The sequence below is a fragment of the Vespula pensylvanica genome, chromosome 12 (genome assembly GCF_014466175.1).
Source record: "Vespula pensylvanica isolate Volc-1 chromosome 12, ASM1446617v1, whole genome shotgun sequence".
Taxonomy (NCBI): domain Eukaryota; kingdom Metazoa; phylum Arthropoda; class Insecta; order Hymenoptera; family Vespidae; genus Vespula; species Vespula pensylvanica.
The window spans coordinates 4,927,637-4,947,472 of NC_057696.1; the positions used below are offsets into that span (position 1 = coordinate 4,927,637).

A 19,836-nucleotide genomic window follows, 5' to 3' on the forward strand; every position below is an offset into this window, starting at 1 on the left:
TGACATTTTCTTGTTGTTTGTTGGTTATCGACTTACTTTTATGCCTGGAGAATCTCCGAAGTTTCTTGAAGAAAGGCATTTCTATCGGCAAGATGAGAGAGAGAGAGAGAGAGAGACAGAAAGGAGAAAACGGAGAAAAAAAGAGAGACCGAGAGAGGGCGTTCCAAAAAAGCGTACGAACTGTTTTTTTTTACACGATCGATCATCTGTTCTGTCAAACAAAGATAAAACAACTTTGAAAATCGTTTGCTCGCGATAACCGTGCAATCGCAAATAAAGATGCGAGGAAACGCGTCCTCGTCCGAGAACGAGCGAGACCGAAGTGTCGACTTCTTCTCCTTTCGCGTACTCGTACTTTACTCTCAACTTATGTATGTATGCTTGCGCGTGTATGCGTGGACGTGCGTAGCTCTTATTCGACAGAGTTTACTACTCCGTAAGCGTTACACTACGTTTCCATTTACTATCACCGTCACCACCACCACCAGCATCACTACCGCCACTGCCACCACCACCACCACCACCATTCTACGACTAGACGACGCCTTTATTCAACATCTATTCAGAGCTCGTAACACTGCGTACGCACTTGGAGTTGTTGTCCCTCACCATTCGCTTACTGACACTGATTGTAAACGGAGGATCAATGTGATGTACGGGATACCATTGATCAATGAGAATCAAACGTGAGGTAACTATCGTATTTCAGATCAAAGAAAGATTTGTGCTATGAGACTTTTCAATTTTTTTTTTATATAATTGCTATTTTCGCATATTAGTAATGTTCATGTCCATCAAATTCATAGCCGCATTTGTTATCTTCGAATTGATAAGACCACAAATAATTTGGTTTTTATCTCTTTTCTTTTCCTTTTTCTTTCTTTCTTTTTTTTTTCTTTATTTCCTTTTTTCAGAAGATTGTGGACTAATAATAATGTGACTTGGAGTTATTTCTTATCTTTGTAATTCGTTGTAAGAGTCGAGATAAAACGGTCGTTCTTGCGAACTTCGCAAAAAAGGTTCGTGAAAAAGAGATAGCCTTGTAGAAATAAGGCCTACTAAATATCTTCTTTATTTATTCGTGAAGCTTCTTTTTATTAAGGAATATTAAAGAAAAATAAGGGAGAGATACGAATTTGCTCGTGAAGTCTCAGAGAGTAATGTAAATTAAGCTGTAAATGTAAAAAAAAAAAGATTTTGACGATTTTCTAGCTAGCAGCGAAACGAGATGATACGAGATGATACGAGATGATTCAAAAAGTTGGAAAGGAAATAGGGAAAAGATTGAAGAGAACCAATGAAAGGAATCCTCTAACGGGGGATGGGTATAATTGGCGGGAAAACTTAATTAAGTCGTCGAGCGGAAGTTGGTAGAGCGAGTTGGAGCTGGCACCTTCAAACGAAGAAGACGTCTACGACGATAGAGCTTCTCATAAAGGAGCTCACTTAAGAACGGTGAACCATAGCAACAATGATCTTCGAAGAAAATTTACATAAATTTATTTTCTCGTTGAATTCGATCTCGTACAAAGTGCAACGTTCACTCCTTTACCCGTTCGTCGCCTATTTCCTGCCCGTTTCTGCACGTTAATGAACGATATGAATAAAACACGATATACATACATATTAAATATCAAATACTAGCCATCAGTTGGTTCGTTCTCTCTGTTTTTTTTTTTTTTTTCTTTTCTTTTTTACAGTTTCTTTACTCGAAAGATACGTTCACTCGTCGTCGGTTCTCTCTCGAAATAGTAAATAGTAGATAGTAGTCGGCATAATATAATATACGCTTCTGAGCACTAGCGGCAGCTTCTATTTAGAACAATCTATTTCCATTATAGTATTAAATTCTCGTCGTATAATCGTGCCAAGTATCCACTCTGCTTCCGAATGAAATTAGTCAAGCGCGTTATTATACTAGGTTCAAAGTTCCTTCAACACGTGGGTCATGAACTTTGAACTTTATAAGACTTCCGGAAGAATGTAAAATTCGAGCATCGCAATGATATAAGAAAAAAGAAGACGATTCAAGGAAGAGCGGATAAGAAACGATTAACATTAATTAATAAAAAAAACGAGACATTCGATGTATATAATGGAATCGATGCTACGAATCTACTCTCGCTTCTTTTTCTTATATCCATAGATAAACGTGATTTAATTACTCCGCAGTAAAGTAACGCTCTTGCCAAACTTCCCTTACGATTCCCAATTAAAATTCGTGGCCTTCCTCGACGAGACGCAAGAATATCATCAACCGTGAAGAGAGAAAGATAAAGAGAGAAGCTTAAGCCGCTTTTGGTTAAACCAACTATTATATCGTGACCAAAGAGAAAGCCAGCGTCGAGAAACCTAGCCGTTGGCCCGGTTACCTTCGTCCTTATGGATTTCATTAAAACTCAAGCTGAGAAAATTTGAATATTACTTAACGAAAAACCAAACTCGCGAGAGCTTATTGCACGAAATATATAGGTCGCGATATATACTTCGATATTTTCGTCATGGTCGCAAGACCGTTCCTATTAAAAAACAAACAAGAATGAATGATCGCCAAATTAGTATACCGACGATCTTTGACCGACGATTATCGAATCAGTTTTTCTTTGTACTCCGACGTGTAAACATCGAAGCTCTCTCTCTCTCTTTCTAAACGTGACTACTTCGAAATTAATACTTTCGGTAATTTTATATTTATTTAAACAGTACGACTAAACTAATATTTAACTAATAGTACATTCGCTTAAACGTTACAAAGCACGGAACATGCGTTAAATATGAAATAGTTTTTGTGAAGCTCTCTGAAGATGTCTTAACGAAGACTTAAAAGAAGTATATTTCTATATCATTTCTTCGATAATTTATACATTTGCGTAAGTATTTGCGAGTAGATTCAATCTTGGGTCCCGATGTAATTGTCGCTAAGGTACGGTCGTGCTCAAGTGGTGATCGAAGCTTGCGATGTTGGGACGGTCGAATTATGCGTAAATCGGTTCCCGAATATGCGATTACGCTCAGGACTGCAATTTTAGCGTTTGAGATTTGAATTCTCGTGGAGCGATGATTACGTTGTTTTAATTTTTTAATAATAATAGTAGTAGTAGTAGTAATATAAAAAGTAAATCACTGTGGATCTCCAGATATAGTAACTTCCGCATGGTGAGATCTTATAAGATACAAGTACTACCAAGCGAATAGCCACATATTTTCAAACGTTTCCAAAATCTTTTCTTTCCACTTTTAATTAAAAATAAATTGTTTTAATGAAATAAAGATAACACGAGGATACATAAGAGAATTGCGTATAAAAATGTTATGTTTATGAGCTAATTAACTTAAGTTAATTTCAAAATTAGATATTAAACATTTTTTTCTTTATCGTGATGGAGAACGTTTTTTCGATCATAAAAAGGATCGAGTAATCCTCTGAATCGTCGCAAGATGGCCGTAAAATCCGCATGAAATTGGATCACAGAAGTTGGGAAAGGGCTCTCTTCGAGACAGGAACTTTAATATCCGAAGATAGCGAAGGATATGTATGTACCTCTGATGCTTTTCTTAAAGTTCGATAAACGCCTACGATACTAATATTTCCTGTCGTCGATCTCGAACCCACAAAATGCTTCTGGCAATGCCTATGACAGCCTTTCGAAAACTTTGAAAAGTTCCTTTTACAAGGTGAAGACATTTTTCCACAAGCGTGCTCAACGCGACCTTTCCTATCGTTTCTCATATTTTTCATGAAAAATAAATGGAAAAAGAAGAAAATCTGCGTACCGTCTTATTTATGTACCTACAAAATACATACATTAGATATTATGTATACCTAGGATAGAAAATAATATAACGTAGAAGCGAACCAGGAGCGATTATAAAGCGCGGTTAACCGTTATCTAATTGATAGGTATGGTCCATTGATTCCATGTTACAAAGAGGGTGACGCTTAGAAAATTGCATATTAGAATTATGATATAGAAGCAGAAAGGATTGATTTGCGATCTTCTGTATATACTTCCTTTTTCCGTGCGACGTAAAGAAATGATTAAAGAAGAGAAAAAGAAACACAAGAGTGAGAGAGAGAGAGAGAGAGAGAGAGAGAGAGAGAGAGAGAGACAGTGGATCTAACGCAAATTTGAAAAAAAGAAGAAAGATTGAAATAGGAGAATGTAAGTTATCGATCGAAAGTAATTCCATGCCCACGGATCATTCTCTATTCCGTTGTATTCATGAATAAATGTCGCCAATGACGACGACGACGACGACGACGACGACGACGACGACGACGACGCCGTTACCAATTCGTAATCGCATTTTAAAATGCGAAAATGAGCTCGACCCCGTTTTTGCTGTGGTTCACACGCTGATTACATTTGCCCAATAGACAGAGTATAGTACGTACGCGTGTGTGTCTACGTATATACGTACATACGAATTTAATCAACGAATTTGTTCAACGAATAGTTTTTTCGTTACGCCTTCCCACGCGATATATATATATATATATATATTTATATATGTATTTACGTATATAAAACGTAGCTATTTGCCGTTTGACCAGAATTTACATTGTAAATTCTACGACATCAACTGACCCACGTAAATTTTGTCAGCGCACGAAACTCGCCATGCGATCGATCTTTTAGCGACGAGCGCTGAATAATGCAAAAAGTGAATAAGAAGAGGGAGACTGGTGTTAGTTGTGAATCGTGCGTTCAATTTTATTTAACCGCAACGTCATTTATTTTATGTATCGCTTTTACTCGATATCTATCTCCTGTATTTTACGTAACGCAATCCCCCTTTTACTCTTTCTCTCTACGTACATACATACATACATACATACATATATATATACATACATATATACATACATACATACATATATACATCTTTTTTGCTCCCCTTTACCGATTTCAAAGAGGAACGTGTCTCATTTATTCGTTCGATCTCTTTTTGCCAGCAGTAGTCCCTGCATCGATCAACCGGTCTCTCCCTCTCTTTCTCTCTCTTTCACTTTCAACGTGACTGCTTCGTAATCATTCGGGTTCTACTAATTAACATTCCGTGCCCGACTAATTCCGTCTGCACATCCAACTTGTTCCTGACCATAGCAATGGCGACTTTGAAAGCGTTAAACGTTCACGTAGTTAATTACAAATTAACGCTGTTCGTAAGAACCGCGACAGTCCAGCTTTATTAGTTTTACATGAATTCTCTCTCTCTCTCTCTCTTTCTCTCTCTCTCTCTCTCTCTCTCTCTCTCTCTCTCTCTCTCTCTCTCTCTCTCTCTTTCTCTCGGTCTCTTACAAACATATTAAGATTCCTTCGAATTTTCAAGATATCGTTCATGTCACAATAGCGTCAAAAAGAGATTAGCTACGTTACACGGTTCATTAGTCGCAATTGAATTACATTCGATCGTTGCATAAAGAAAGACGTAAATTTTCATCTATAGAAATGACCGAACGGATACGTTTGAGAAAGAAATTATACGAAGGTGAAAGAAAAACGAGAAAGAAAACTACGAACGAATTGTTCGCGATAGAACTTCGATACCTCGAACGGATGCTCCACCTTTCTTTTGCCTAATGAAGGAAATGAAGGGTGAAGAAGAAGAAAATAGAATACTCCAAAAAGAAAGAAAGAGGAAGCTTTTACGTAGAGTCTAACGCGTGCAAATAAAAGCTTTCTCGCACGACGAAAGCAGTAATGAAATCCTCTCCACCACGAGGGTGTCGATATTGCGGTCGAACAATTTATCGATCGATCGACTCACACCGATATTATTTCCATGTAAATTAAATCTAGAATGGACGAACGAAGTGCACGCGATAGAATAGTTTTGTGGTTAGCGAATATTTTCGATACGAGACCCTATTGGTAACACTATATCGTCCTCGACGTTGAAAGTAAATCGGTTTATCGATCGTATCTCGACGATCGAGAGAAGACAATTTTTGTTTTAATTTCTTCATTCTTTCAATTCCTTCTTTCTTATTAGTTTCTTTTCTTTTTTTTTTTTCTTTTCAAATTCTCCTTTACTTTAGTGTCAACAAATCCAAAATGGAATTTCCACGGTGCTATCGCGTAATTGAACTCTGTCGCGTCCGCAAACGTACCGGAACGTGTCACCGTCCCCATAAATCACAGCGTAATCGACGTTTTAACCGCAAATACGGATAGCACGAAGCGCATCGAAGTGCTACGTTCAGTGAATAATTTCACCTATCGTATGCTCTCAGTTTACGAACTTCCAATCTCTGATCTCGTGACTTTTTCGTTCCATCTTTCTTTCTTTCTTTTCTAAGCTATCGAACGAAAATCATCGATAGAAAATATAATCTAATAAATTCCAAATTAACGATGGATTAACTCGTTATCCAAATATTTTTGATTTCTTCAACTAGCGATAATTTCAATGTACATAACATCGTAACGATGCTGGGTAATATCGACGATCTCTGTCGAAAAATATTTCAATACCTGTGTATTCGAGATAAAGGTGTTTTCGGCCGAGTTAAAATTACGAACGCATTGTGCTTTCAAAATCACGAATAACGAGTAACATAATACGCACAGTCTGGCACAATGGCATGGCTGTTCGTCGTTGATACGAATGAATCGAGAGTCGGGTATAATGCAATTTCCTGAAACAGCGACCGTACCAAACGTGCGAAAGAGGAAGAAACAAAGAGAGAGAGAGAGAGAGAGAGAGAGGCAGGGAGAGGGAGAGGAGAGACTGGAGGGAATCCGGGTAATATTCAGTTCATTACAAATCCGTACGATTTCGGGCCAAGTTTGTAAAGGGGTGCACAGCTGCACATTTTCCTTGCATTGTGCAGCCATCGGCTTGGTCGATGGTTTCCTCTCGTTTTTTGCCTCCCTTCTTTGCCTAGTTTCCTATTCGTTGCAATACATGAACGTAGCTATCGTTGAAATGAAATTGCAACGGGGCACTTTGAAATCAGATATGTACTTATATGTACCAAATACATAGATTTAGATTTTTTAACTTGAAAATATGTTCGATACAAATTTGTTTATTGAAATATATCGTATTTTTTAGATACATCATTCGTTGCTAAAAACAAAAAGTGATAGGTTATTTTAATTAGAAAAATAATACTTGCGATTTAAATTTGTTCTCAATGGTCCTTTGAAATACTTACTGGGAATGTCTTGAAATTATTTGATTGACAAGTTCATTGATCAAACTACGAGTTAACGATCAATTATCGGACATTCAACACCATCTAGCACCGAAATTCTTAACCAATGTTGGAACCGCTCCAGGTAATAGACTACTTTCTCTATGTTACCAACACGTACTATTTATGATGCGTAATAAGCTGATGTATTTGGCATTTTGTACATTTATGTTTAACATACGACTATTTTGATACAAAAATTTTATCTTAAATATTTAATAAATAACTATATATAATTAACAATGAAATTGCATTTTGTTAATATTGCTTATGTAAAGTACATACAAACTCTACGAGTTTATAGCTCAAACGAAGAAGACATTATAAATAGATATACTACACGTTATTGATGTATCTGACATAAAATTACAATCTTCTATAATTATCACGTTGTTGCGACTGAGATCCTGCTGTTAAAGTCGAATAAATAAATGGTAAAATCGAAGCTAAAGCTAAGCAAAGGCCGATTACCGGCCGATACCACACCCATGCAAAACCAATTACTAATAAACTAATGGACATGGAAACAGACATTGTTAATGACTCAATTGCTATTATTCCACATAAGAATGTTGAATTAAGTATCAGGGTTTTCAATATATTTGCCAAACAAGTTGCTGCCAAAAATAGGACTAACCATCCTAGTCCTCTGAAAATAGTTATGCATTTTTTTTTTTTAATGTTTCTTAATAAATAATTTCATAAAGATGATTAAACATGACACGCGTATAAGATATGTAAATATTAAAAGAGAATAATAATTGTAAAAGATTACCTGATACTCCAAGTTCTCCAGTAATTGTGCATGTGTTCCAAGTGGAACATTTGATCTACTGTCATTTTGTGTTTCCTTTGAAGTAAAATATCTTCCCCGTGCGATGTGATATAAGGGACAATAACTCCTTTCTCCATCATGCCAACGATAGAATAAATATCACCTTGTTTACCTGCGTACGAGAATTGTATTCTAATGTCTCCCACCTATGAAAAAGGAAAAAAAATACGATAGACGTATAAATATTGTATAGATATAAAAATGCGATATCAAGGAGATACCTGGGGATTCCACAAGTCTGTGCTATGATAATACAACCCAGAATGCATTTTGATATCTTTACGTTCCGGTCTTTCGTCGCTAGTAATCTCGACAAATTCATTAAATTTCTTCTTTAATTCTAATCCAAGAATAAAGGCTCCAATTTTAACTTCATTAGCAATCTGTATTTGACTTTTGATTGGTATTTCTTTTGGATTATGGTGTCCAGTTCTTATATAAAAATGATCAGAATCTATAAGCTTATCCTTCCATTCTGTCGTATAATAATAATGTTTCTCTTCTTCCGTTACTCCGCCAAAACTAAAATAATATTTCATTTATATAAAGAGTATTCAACAAGTTATATTTAACATCTCATCAAATACAATACCTTCTTTCTTCTTCGATCTCGACCCATTGATACATCTGTACTCTTCTTTTTAATTTAACGCTTAACATAATGATGCCATGATCAGGTTCAGTCAGTGGTTCTGATATTGATAATGATCCTGAAATATGTATTAAACGACCTTCAAACTCTGGTAATAACTTAAATGGATTTGAAAGTACTGCTACATTCTGTAAAGCTTCGTCCAAAGAGTACGCTACTTTCACTGCCTTTCCCTGGAAACGATGAAAGTTTATTCGCTGTATAAAAAACCTTACAGAAAACATAACGTATAAATTACATACTTCGTTCCAAAACAACAGGCACATCCCAGTTGCAAACAAAATAGATCCAATGATGGCAGTTAACCATGATTCTCTAAATTGTTCTAAAACTGACATTGGGACATTCATAGGTGAAGGTTGTCTTCCATTAATTCGATTTTGATGTATTGGTTCAACATTAGCTCTTTGCTGTTGTCCATTTTGCTACAACATATTTAGATATTAACATTAATTTTTCAGTAAAAAGTATAACCGATTACTTATAACAGAAATACGATTCGAAAAATATACATAGCACTATTATACGTATATATACATATGAATGACTAAACAATAATAATGTCTTAATAGATTTTTTTTTAATATTTACATTTACACGATACATCCCCAAAATTCATAAAACATGATAAACATTCAATACAATTTTCCTTAATATCCTCCGTTTTAAAGGATATTAAGGTCAAAAATTGTATATAATATCACTGTAAGATATATATATGCCTATATATACATGTGTGTGTGTGTGTGGGTGGGTGGGTGGGTGTGTGTATGGGTGTGGATGTGTGTATATATATATATGAGATCGAATGTGATATGTTAAAAATTTTTGAATCTTATCCTATCAAGTTCTCGTGTATTACCCAATAGCGTCCAATCATATGTTTGAATCTCAGGGAAAAGCAAATTTTCCTATTGGTTGCCATTATATAATCATTAAACGATTCATAATGTAAAAAATTATTAAACATTTTTTATTCGTTCTTTTTATTCTCAAACAAATGTATCTCTTGTAAAATCTTGCAAAAATTATGTAACATTTGCAAAAAAACGTGCAACATGAAAAAATAGTAGCACGAATTAAGAAATCGTGTAATATGCTAAAGATACGCCAGATGGTGTAAAAGGCAATAATAGATACGAGTTTACTTTATTGTATACTACGTATAATCACAGGACAAAACAAAGTTATGTTATCGTTTATCAGTCCTAAGCGGATCAGACCTCATTCTGCATGAGGTACGTGTGGTTGTAGTTTGATTTGGTCGATTCTTAGTCCGTAAGTTCGTAAGTTTGTGCGTTTTAAATTTAAGTTGACATACGAGTATGATATCAAATAAAATATTTTTACGAAAGATAATCAAATTTTTAACGAAACAACTCTGTTATTATATATTTTAAACGTATAATATCATTGGTTATGTCAAAAATATATTTCGAAAACACACAACATCAACAGTGTTCATTAACATGCAAATAGAAATGTTTTATATTCAATCAGCAAATGATAACTTATAACTTTATCGTTAATGTTTTATATTGAATATTTAATATATAATCATTCATATTAAATCGTTTTTTCGTTAAGTTCATCAAGCATTATCTGTGTTGACCTTTTTATTTAGAGGTTTTGTGATAATCTATGAGTTCTTCTTTAGTTTAAAATTCGTCTAATAATTTTTGTACGGTTCTTAAAACTTGTCTTGTAAAAAATAATACATTAATATTTTATTCCTAGTTAAATCTACCAAAATTTCTCTTCCACTATGTTTCATTATATTATTGATATAAATATTTGATTGTTTTAAATCATATATTTATATACATCAATATATAACGCATATTTCTAGGTCCAAAATAAATAAAGTACTTCATATTGCACTTTCTAACAAGTACAAGAAATAAAATATATTTTTTTACAATGAAGTGGTTAAAAATATCTCTTATCCTATGTATGTTTGGACTGTTAAAAGACTTCAGACCATCCGAGTCATTTGTAACTGATTATTTGACAGGACCATGGAAGAATTTTACGCATACACAAGTTTGTGAGACCTTTCAAATCTGTTAGTTAATAATTGCTCTTAAATATTTTATTTTAATTATATGTATATTAACTTTCAGGTCAATCAAGAAATTTATCCAGTTAGTACATACAGTTATTTTTTAACTCTAGTAATTATATTTTTGATAACAGACTTTGTAAGATATAAGCCTATTATTATATTGTGTTCACTCTCTGGAATGATCACATTTCTTGTACTGATACTTGCAAAAACTGTACCAGTAGTTCAGATCACTGAATTCTTTTATGGCCTGTTTCTTTCTTCCGAAGTGGCATATTATACATATATTTATGCAAAAGTTGATAAGAAACACTATCAAGAAGTGACAGGTCATACGAAAGCTGCTTCCCTTGTTGGACGATGTATGGCTGGAATTATAGCCCAATTGACAGCTTCTTTTCATATTTTAGATTTCCATGAATTGAATTATCTTACCACCGCAGGTATCTTTTGCAAATAACAAGTCAAATATGTTATAAAGAATTTTATCAGTAATCTAGAAATTGATATCATTAGATATATTTTTTAATTACACCAATGTATCTTAATAACGTTGATACGATAAGATTATTTATAAACAAAATTAATTTTCTCTATGACAAATAAATCGATCAAAGTATTATTGATCGGCGAAAAAGATATTTTCTGTTTCAGCGTTTGCCCTCGCCACGGTATGGACATTTTTTTTACCATCCGTCGGTCAATCGATTTATTTTCATTCATCTATTAACGATCAAAATGTTATACCCGCACCAGCGGATACCGCGAAATCATTGGAAAATGATAATTGCTATGAACTCGATCGTCAGAAACAATCGGAATATAATCCTGCGAAGGGAAATGTTTTCTCAACCTCTTCTAAGTTGAAACGTGCATACGCGTTATTATGGCAACATTTTTTAAACGCTTATACACATGGTCACATTGTAAAATGGTCCATGTGGTGGGCATTTTCAACTTGTGGCTATTTGCAAATAACTAATTATGCCCAGCTTTTATGGCAAACGGCTGTTGAATCTTACGATGAAATCTATAACGGAGCGGTAGATGCTTGTTATGCAATAATAGGTAAATAGATTAAAAATTTTGCAAGATCTATTAGAGACTAAATAAATAGAATGATACGCGATATAAGCAATATGTTATTGTATGATCTAAAGAATTTATGAAACACTAACATTTCTAATTAGGTGCTTCCACCGTTTTTATCATTTCGAAAGTACCGCTGAACTGGCCAGTAATAGGAGATATCATATTAACATTATTTTCACTTATGGAGGGTGGCTTAATTATATTGTGTTCCTATAATTATAATATTTGGGTACTATATGGTGCTTACATAATATTTGGAGTGATTTATCACACCATGGTCACTGTTGCAAGGTAATTCTTATTTAAATAGAATTTTTCATTTAATTCATGCTTTGTATCTTATTATTTTATAGTTTCGAAGTTGCGAAATATATATCTGAAGATAGTTATGGTTTAATATTTGGGACAAATATCTTTTTAGCATTATTGTTCCAAAGTTTGTTAACGTTAATAGTTATTAATGGAAATCTTGGAAATACTATCAGATCCCAGGTAAAAGGATATACATACGTACACACATATATATATATATATATATATATATATATATATGTATGTATGAATGAAAATCTAAGAGATTAATCTGCTTTCATACCGAATATTACAATTTTATCGTGCGATAATTAATTTTTTGTTTTAGTTTTTCATTTATGGCTGCTATTACATAGTTTTGGCTGTGATATTTTTAATAATTGCTATATTTGCGATTGTAAAACGTTATAAAAGCGGCGATAAATTTGAAATATGGTCAAGAAATAAGAACATTGGAAAGTCAATAGATAACATCGAAAAGAACGAATCGTTTAGTACAAATTCGACAGTATCTAAAAATGATATCTTAACTCCTCATTCGGAATAAGTATTGCGGAAATTAATAATTATAAAAAAATGTATAATAATTTCCTTCTTATATTATCCTTGTACGTATTCTTCTACGTATTCAACAGACAATTTATTAAGAATGAACTATCTATTAAATTTAGTCAGAAAAACTTTGTTATATCAACGTATAATAATAGAATAATAGAGTTATCAAATTTTTTATAGCTTTTACTATTAAAAAAAAAAAAAAAAAAAAAAAAAAAATAATAATATTTTAACTTTAGTCTTAAAACTTACGCACATGTAGTATGGAATACTAAAAGAACAGTATTCGTATTTGTAAGGTAGTAAAAATATATAATATAAATATTACGTAGCGAATCATCCTAGATGGAAATGAACATTTATAAAGAAATTGACATTTATGTCAGAAAAAGATATTACTTTTTAACAGATTGTGTTATTAACAAATGTTTATTTTAGACAAAAACTCATTTCATTATTCTGGAGACGCGAAAAAGATAAAAATTAATCATACATTTTAAAATAATTTGACGGTATTATTTATTGCGGCAAATACCCAAACGTCAATGTATTAATCTTTTGCGGTTGTTATATATGTAAATAAAAGTAAGAAGAAAAAAGATAATATCGTCGATATAATATCCTCATTGCTTAACTCCTAATTATTTTATGAGCAATGTTTCTTTGAAGTAAAATTATGTATGCTTGTACGATCAAATTGAAAAAGAAGACAAACAAATGAACACGTCTAAATTTCTTTATATATACTTTGTAATATATATATATAAAATAAAGTAAATATATCAAGTCTCACGCGAGCAGTCATCGGTATCAACGAGATAATATTTTTTTGCACTTGAACGCATCACAAAACAAAGGTGATATGTTTTATTGGAAAACGCATTATCGACAGAAACGTAGTCTTAATCATCGAATCTTGTGGGATTTTCCTTCGGATCGCGCTGCAATTATATAGAGTCAATTAAAATACATAGATGATCAGAAACGTGCGTATAAACGTCTTCGATGAAAACCGAGGGGAGGTCAAAGCGACGAGATAGTAAGTACGATTTGTTTATGAGGCATCGAGCATATAAAACAACTAACGACGTTGCCTGATGCCGCAGTTTGTAATACTACGCGAGTGCAAACATATTACATTTTTACTTCTCATCCGGCATTATAATTAGTATCTTTGGAAAAAGGCAGCTTATATATAAAAAAAAAAAAAAAAAAAATTTATCCGTAAAGCAAGAGAGAAATTATGGTGCAATTTCGGGTAAGACAATCATTTCTTAACATCGATAAGAATATGATAATTGTATTGTGTCGACGATCTTCTTTACATTCAAATGAATATAATACATAAATATATATTTATACGCGTATTGTCTCGTGCGTTATTAAATAATGGTCACGGATGAAATTCATCGAGCATCAATTTTTGATAGGCTATAATTATCGAATCGATAATGAAAATCAATCATGTTCTTTAATCGAACTCATTGATTTCATCGCATCGTCGTTCAAACGGAATAACTCGCGTCAAAACTTCGTCGTCGATATAATTTCACGCTTCACAATTATTACGCGAGTTGGACATTGAAAGATCGTATTGTTGCCATCTATTCTTATGTAACACCGAAACAACGCATATCGAGAAATAGAATAAAAATGAAAACGTTTCTGTGGATCAGCTATATTCTACATGAAATGCAACTGAGAATATATAAAAGATAGTTCTATCGTTTCGATATAAGAAAATTTATTGATCGTAAATTAGAAGATAATGATGAAAATGGAAAGTCCCGGCTCGGCATTGTTCGACAAACAAAACGATCCCACCGATGATATAATCGATGATAAATCCTAATTCCTCGTTGGTTTAATTCGATCGAAAAGAGATTCGATTTTTAAACAATGCATCGAAAAAGAAAATATAACGTCATTCCCGATAGGACGTCTATCTCTACGTACGAAAAAATGAACAATTCGAATCAGATTTATCACTGCCGAGATCATTTTTATTGTTTCGAATTTAATCTTCCGAAGATCCGAGCCAACGTTTATCTCTCGAGACTTTGTTCGAGAGTTCATTCGCAAGAAAATGAAACGCTTTAAAAGGGTCGCCGAGTTTCGCGCTTTCTCCGCTTAAGGCCAGTCTCTTAAAAGTGAATGCTTCTCGATAGAAAGGAAGAAGAACGACGAGTCTGGCAAAAAGAAGATATGTATATTTATATGTACGAAGAAAAAGTAAATCGATACAGAAGATAATCAAACGTCGAAGGTCACAACAATCGTACGTTGTACACGAGTTGCTCTTTCGTTCGAATGAAGAGATTAATACGTCTATATTGGTCGTTATCTGCAAGCCGATAACAAAGAACAAACGAATAAATCGATCGATTTTTCGCGCGAAAAAAGTCGATACAAATACCGCTCGTTCCAAAGGAAGAATTTCCTAACGAGAAAACGATTACGATGCCGGGCATTTCCAACGTTCAGGAAGTAGTCGTAAATACGCGAAGATCGTAGTAGGTTGAAGAAAAGAAGTGGGATATAAAAAGAGAGAAAGACGAGTCGTTCGAATGGTTATAGTCGATGGAAGTATGACGAACGTCGACGCTTCGACTTCTTGGTGGGGTTTATAGAAAACTACCATCTCTCCTCCGTGTGCCTGAATCGTCGTTGTACTCTCAGTTCCGTTTAAAACAGAAGAGAGAACGGTACGTTACGTTTTTTCGCCGTTTCTACAATAAAACCTTCTAATAATTTTTCTTCGCGTGATAACTTATCAAAGAAGCAAAACGAGCAATGTCCTTCGAATCGGTAAGTCGAGCTTGAAATCGAATTTCGTGCAAATTCTCTCCTACATCGTATACTTGATTCTTTTTTCTTTTTTTTTTTTTTTTTTTAATATGCAAACCAAGTTTCCATCATTAAACAATATTAAATGCATGAAGGAGTTGCAGCTAACCTCACAAAGTTTTCATGTTTATAAACACGAACGCGCCACTCGATTTACATCGTTATCAAATATTTTAATGAATTCACGAACACGTGGTTCACTTTTAAAAACGAGCGACTAGAATGATTCATCAAACGACCGTAATCACTTTTGAAGCTTCGAAGATATCGGGCATATATTCGATATAATGTCGCATGATTCTTCACCCTTGTATATCAATGGTCGTATATTACCGATAAGATTTTTAACGTTACACGCTCTTTGAACAAAGATCATTTGCCTAAACGTATTCGTAACATAATATTTTATTTAAATTAATATGATACTTCGGTAGCGAAACTCCTCGCCGTATCGCCTAACCTCTAACGATAAGAAAGCCGCACCTTGATACAAACTCACCGCACTTCCTGCAATTATCCACTTTGTTACACAAATTCCCTTGCGAAGGTGTTTCCAAATGATACCGATGTCCTTCTTTCTATTTCTCTACGTAAGTGCGCTTGTACGCAATAAAAAAGGCGGATACAGAGAACGCAAGAACCGTTTATACGGAATTCCCATTCGTTACGTCGTTGTAACTCTGTTGAAAACAACGCAACGTCTTTGTCAAAGTTGTCATAACAGTTTGTCGATGTGACTCAAGCATTCAAGTTAAAATAGAGTATATTTTAAGAGTGAGAGAGGGGGGGGGGGAGAGAGAAATCTTTCTATTTCTCTTGTTGATACTTTTCCTATACGTCGTACTAGCTTGTAACTCGTTAAATACGTTCGCGCGTGATTGACGTACGAATGAGACCACGTATCTCTCGAGTAAAGAATTCATATGTGATATATCTGGCAGTGGACGAAGAAGAAACTGTCCTTGAAAAAGGAAGAAAAGCATATTAAATTCTTCAATTCGATTCGTTGAAGCGATAACGTTAGGAAAATTGCAGCAATTGGGTCAGTGGTTAATCTAAACAATAGCAGGAAGATCTTTCTTTCTCGCATGTTTCTCGCGAGAAATAACATAGCTGAAAGAAGAGTAGGTACGTGCGTATATTTTCATCTTCGAAAGAAAACGTAGGCGTTCGTTTCGTCACTCGTGTCTCGTCATACATAAGTACATACATACCTTCGTTTCAAGCAAGAAAGTTGGATTCTATGATGTCATGGTTTGCTCGCAGCTTTCACTCGTACCAACGGCGAGCCTTACTTTACGAAATCCTCTCGTTGATATAAGAAAAATGCGTTAATACAAGCGGCTCTTGATAAGAGACGAATCAAGGAAAGAAATTAATACGTCAAGTTGATTCGTGCGAGATAAATCTCGCGCTTACCGACACTGTATATCTACTTATACGAAATATGAAGAAATGACAAAAGACCTTTTAGAATCGTACGAATCAAAGATTCTTTTCTTCGTTTCCTCTTTCGTTTCTTTCTATTTGCATGAATCTTATCGCTTTCTCCAGTCGAGAAACTTTTGAAGAAAACGGTTTACATAGAAACGGGTTGACTCGACTTTCTAGGTAGGCTCTCTCGTAGATATCCTTTTAATTCCGCGCATTGAAATCTTCAGCATTAAGATAAGAGGAACATTTTAATATATAGATTAGAATATTTCCTTTGATTATTCGTTCGGTGTGTATACATTATTATTCCCTTGGAAAGATTAAACGGTTGCTCATCGTGCACGGACACGATTTCGTAACGCTTCGGAAAACACGCGACATGGCGCGTGCAAACCTTTCGGGATTGTATCCTTGACTGACATTTGTGAAATTCTTATGGGCAATCGGATAAATGCGTTACACCGATCCATCCTAAAAACTATATCGATTGTTATTGCAAATAATCTGTATTTTGTTTTTTTTTTCCTTTTTTCAGGCCATGCCATTATTATTTTTTTTAACGTTGATCGGTGGAATCATGGCGCAATGTTTGACGGGAGAAGACAATCCCGTTATGATGAATCCACGTTCGAAAACGATGCTCGACGAAGGTCGTTACGAATTTGCTATAGATGCTTTAAAGAAGACCGCTGAAATACAAACCAGCGACAATATATTCTTCAGCCCGGATAGCATTCATAGCGCCTTGACTTTAGCGTATTTCGGGGCCCGTGGCAACACGGAGACGTCCTTGAAAAAAGCTTTGCATATTCCAGACGATTTATCAAAGATCGACGTGATGAGATACTACGCTTTCGAGAAATCTATTAAGCAAAAAAAAGAGGTAGGAATGATTCGGTTCAAGGTGAGCCACGTGAAACGAGATCGAAACGCTCTCGGTGATAATGATTTTTATTCTACCACTTTTTAGGATAATGGGTCAGCCAATTACGAGTACAAGTCCGCCAACCGGCTTTGGGTAACGAATGCGAGAAAGTTGCGCGATTGCATGCTCGATTTGTTCAATGATCAATTGGTGAAGGTCGATTTTAAGAGCAATCCAATGGCCGTACGAAAGACTATAAACGATTGGGTCAGTAATACCACGAAGGGTCATATTCGTGACTTATTGCCAGAAGATAGTATCACGGAAGATACGGATCTCGTCTTGGCTAATGCCGTTTACTTCAAGGGTCTCTGGCAAAATCGTTTCGATCCAGCAAATTCGAAAAGAGATATCTTCTATACACCTGGCTCCCAAAATTCCGTAATCACGTTCATGCGCCAAAAAAAGACGTTCAATCACGGTTAGCGAAATTTATATAGCCGAGATTTATATTTGTATATTACATATAATATACAAGTTGTATTCTACACCGACAAGAAAAGAGTTGAACCGAAATCTTCTTCGTTTGTTCGATAGTCGTCTCGGAGGAGTTGGGTGCACACATCCTTGAACTTCCGTATAAAGGTCAAGAAATCTCCATGTTCGTCCTGCTACCACCTTTCGCAGCGGCCAGATTTTTGAACGATGGAGCGAATCGGACCCAAGGAGACGGCGGTATCAGGAACGTTCTCCAACGCATCTCCACTGAGGCTGGTGCGACCGAATTAAGAATACTTCTTGACGATGGAATGCCATCGAGACAGGTCGAAGTATCCTTACCACGATTCGAATTGGAAAGAGAGTTACCTTTGGTACCGCTTCTTCGTTCTCTCGGTGCTGGCGACTTGGTCATACCCGGTGTGGCCGATCTGGCAGATTTCTTAGCCGACGGTGAAAAATCACTTCATTTGGGAGACGCTGTTCATAGGGCTAAAATCGAGGTCACCGAAGAGGGCACGACAGCGGCAGCAGCTACGGCACTCTTTAGTTTCCGTTCGAGTAGGCCGTCCGAACCGGCTGTCTTTAATGCTAATCATCCCTTTATATATTTCATCTATGACAAACCAACGCATAGCATATTATTCTGCGGTATTTATCGCACACCCGGTGCACCGGCTTCATCGGTACCTGCTTAATAACGATCTTGCTGAGGAGATAAACGTCCTTCAAAGTACGTGATTCCTCATTCTTTGTACTAGATAGTTGGAGTGATTGCGCGAATGGCATTAGTCGTCCGTGCTCGTAAATCAGCCGTGTTTACTTTTCAGCACGATCCCTAGCAAGGATTAATAAGAAAGCCGATAAATGAGTAAATGGATTAATGGATGTACGAATGAATGATAATGCCTCGAATACTTGAGTGCCTGTTTGAATCAATGAGTGGATACGTGATATTAAAAATTACATAATGTTTATAAGTTTTGCTTTCAACCAAAGGTAAGCACAAAAACGAACAAATTACAGATTTATTACATAGCTATATATTTCATTTGTATTTTATGATACAATGATGACAATTGGTTAACCATGAAGGAAGAACCCATGACTAAAATATATACAAAAAGTTATTTTGTAAAATTATACCTCGGTAGAAAGAGATGCATTCTGTGTTTTCATCGGATATATTTCTAATTTATATAACTTATACCGATTACAGTTATGTAATATTGCTAGCACATCATGCTTAGTTGGGCAATTGACTAAATTTGAAAGTGTGCCTGCAACAATGCCACTGATTTCTATTAACAATGTTCCGAACGATCAAATAATACATATATGTAACTTGTGTATATCTCTTTGCGACGAGAGAAACTATATTTATTTTGTTTATAATATCTATAATTCTTATATGTATTGTATACTTATTTTGCCTTTAATTATGAGATTTTTTTTATACCCAATATCTTCAATAATC

At 34.8% G+C, this 19,836-nt stretch overlaps 4 protein-coding genes and 1 long non-coding RNA gene across 15 annotated transcripts in view; 3 read left to right on the top strand and 2 right to left on the bottom strand.

Annotated features, from left to right (window-relative positions):
- The window catches only part of LOC122633509 (low density lipoprotein receptor adapter protein 1-like), a 40,115-nt gene extending 39,695 nt beyond the window's left edge, over positions 1–420 (bottom strand). Inside the window, exon 1 of the mRNA XM_043821466.1 lies at positions 37–420. Coding sequence (XP_043677401.1) covers positions 37–79 — 43 coding nt within the window. The 5' untranslated portion in view covers positions 80–420. The remainder of the gene's footprint in view (positions 1–36) is intronic.
- An 84-nt stretch (positions 421–504) lies between these two features.
- On the top strand, positions 505–1,650 carry LOC122633512. Its single transcript, XR_006328128.1, has 2 exons — positions 505–691; positions 915–1,650. It is a non-coding gene; the product is annotated as an uncharacterized LOC122633512 (long non-coding RNA).
- Positions 1,651–7,327: 5,677 nt separating this feature from the next.
- Positions 7,328–16,242, bottom strand: LOC122633448 (transmembrane protein 43 homolog). Of its 3 annotated transcripts, none has more exons than XM_043821341.1 (6): positions 16,062–16,242; positions 8,934–9,116; positions 8,632–8,864; positions 8,261–8,561; positions 7,980–8,185; positions 7,328–7,853 (listed from the first exon to the last, which is right to left on the bottom strand). In XM_043821341.1, exons 2-6 carry the CDS (start codon positions 9,039–9,041, stop codon positions 7,571–7,573), a joined length of 1,131 nt encoding a protein of 376 aa, XP_043677276.1. In that variant the 5' UTR covers positions 9,042–9,116; positions 16,062–16,242; the 3' UTR covers positions 7,328–7,570. The 3 variants fall into 3 exon arrangements, with proteins under 3 accessions (XP_043677276.1, XP_043677274.1, XP_043677275.1); XM_043821339.1 differs by lacking the exon at positions 16,062–16,242 and adding an exon at positions 9,554–9,624; XM_043821340.1 differs by lacking the exon at positions 16,062–16,242 and adding an exon at positions 9,283–9,440.
- Positions 9,841–13,319, top strand: LOC122633445 (thiamine transporter 1-like). 4 transcript variants are annotated; one of them, XM_043821330.1, is made up of 7 exons: positions 9,841–9,929; positions 10,541–10,734; positions 10,815–11,199; positions 11,411–11,824; positions 11,947–12,139; positions 12,202–12,340; positions 12,489–13,319. In XM_043821330.1, the coding sequence occupies exons 2-7, from the start codon at positions 10,612–10,614 to the stop codon at positions 12,705–12,707; spliced, it is 1,473 nt and encodes a 490-aa protein (XP_043677265.1). In that variant the 5' UTR covers positions 9,841–9,929; positions 10,541–10,611; the 3' UTR covers positions 12,708–13,319. The 4 variants fall into 4 exon arrangements, with proteins under 4 accessions (XP_043677265.1, XP_043677261.1, XP_043677263.1 ...); XM_043821326.1 differs by having other exon boundaries at positions 9,857–9,969; XM_043821328.1 differs by having other exon boundaries at positions 9,907–10,014.
- Positions 13,620–19,769, top strand: LOC122633447 (serine protease inhibitor 88Ea-like). 6 transcript variants are annotated; one of them, XM_043821335.1, is made up of 5 exons: positions 15,137–15,523; positions 17,532–17,879; positions 17,967–18,342; positions 18,459–19,092; positions 19,190–19,769. In XM_043821335.1, the coding sequence occupies exons 1-4, from the start codon at positions 15,509–15,511 to the stop codon at positions 19,055–19,057; spliced, it is 1,338 nt and encodes a 445-aa protein (XP_043677270.1). In that variant the 5' UTR covers positions 15,137–15,508; the 3' UTR covers positions 19,058–19,092; positions 19,190–19,769. The 6 variants fall into 6 exon arrangements, with proteins under 6 accessions (XP_043677271.1, XP_043677269.1, XP_043677270.1 ...); XM_043821336.1 differs by lacking the exon at positions 15,137–15,523 and adding an exon at positions 13,620–13,754 and having other exon boundaries at positions 18,459–19,769; XM_043821334.1 differs by lacking the exon at positions 15,137–15,523 and adding an exon at positions 13,821–13,973 and having other exon boundaries at positions 18,459–19,769.
- The last annotated feature ends 67 nt before the right edge of the window (positions 19,770–19,836 follow it).

Coding starts and splice junctions, on each gene's coding strand:
- LOC122633448 (XM_043821339.1), bottom strand. CDS start 9,616: ATGGCAACCAATAGGAAAATTTGCTTTTCCCTGAGATTCAAACATATG. Junction 9,117..9,553: donor ATATGATTGGACGCTATTGG/GTAATACACGAG, acceptor AATATGTTGTAG/CAAAATGGACAACAGCAAAG. Junction 8,562..8,631: donor GAGATCGAAGAAGAAAGAAG/GTATTGTATTTG, acceptor ATATTATTTTAG/TTTTGGCGGAGTAACGGAAG.
- LOC122633445 (XM_043821330.1), top strand. CDS start 10,612: ATGAAGTGGTTAAAAATATCTCTTATCCTATGTATGTTTGGACTGTTA. Junction 10,735..10,814: donor AGAATTTTACGCATACACAA/GTTTGTGAGACC, acceptor ATTAACTTTCAG/GTCAATCAAGAAATTTATCC. Junction 11,825..11,946: donor TGCTTGTTATGCAATAATAG/GTAAATAGATTA, acceptor ATTTCTAATTAG/GTGCTTCCACCGTTTTTATC.
- LOC122633447 (XM_043821334.1), top strand. Junction 17,880..17,966: donor CTATTAAGCAAAAAAAAGAG/GTAGGAATGATT, acceptor ACCACTTTTTAG/GATAATGGGTCAGCCAATTA. Junction 18,343..18,458: donor AAAAAAGACGTTCAATCACG/GTTAGCGAAATT, acceptor TTTGTTCGATAG/TCGTCTCGGAGGAGTTGGGT.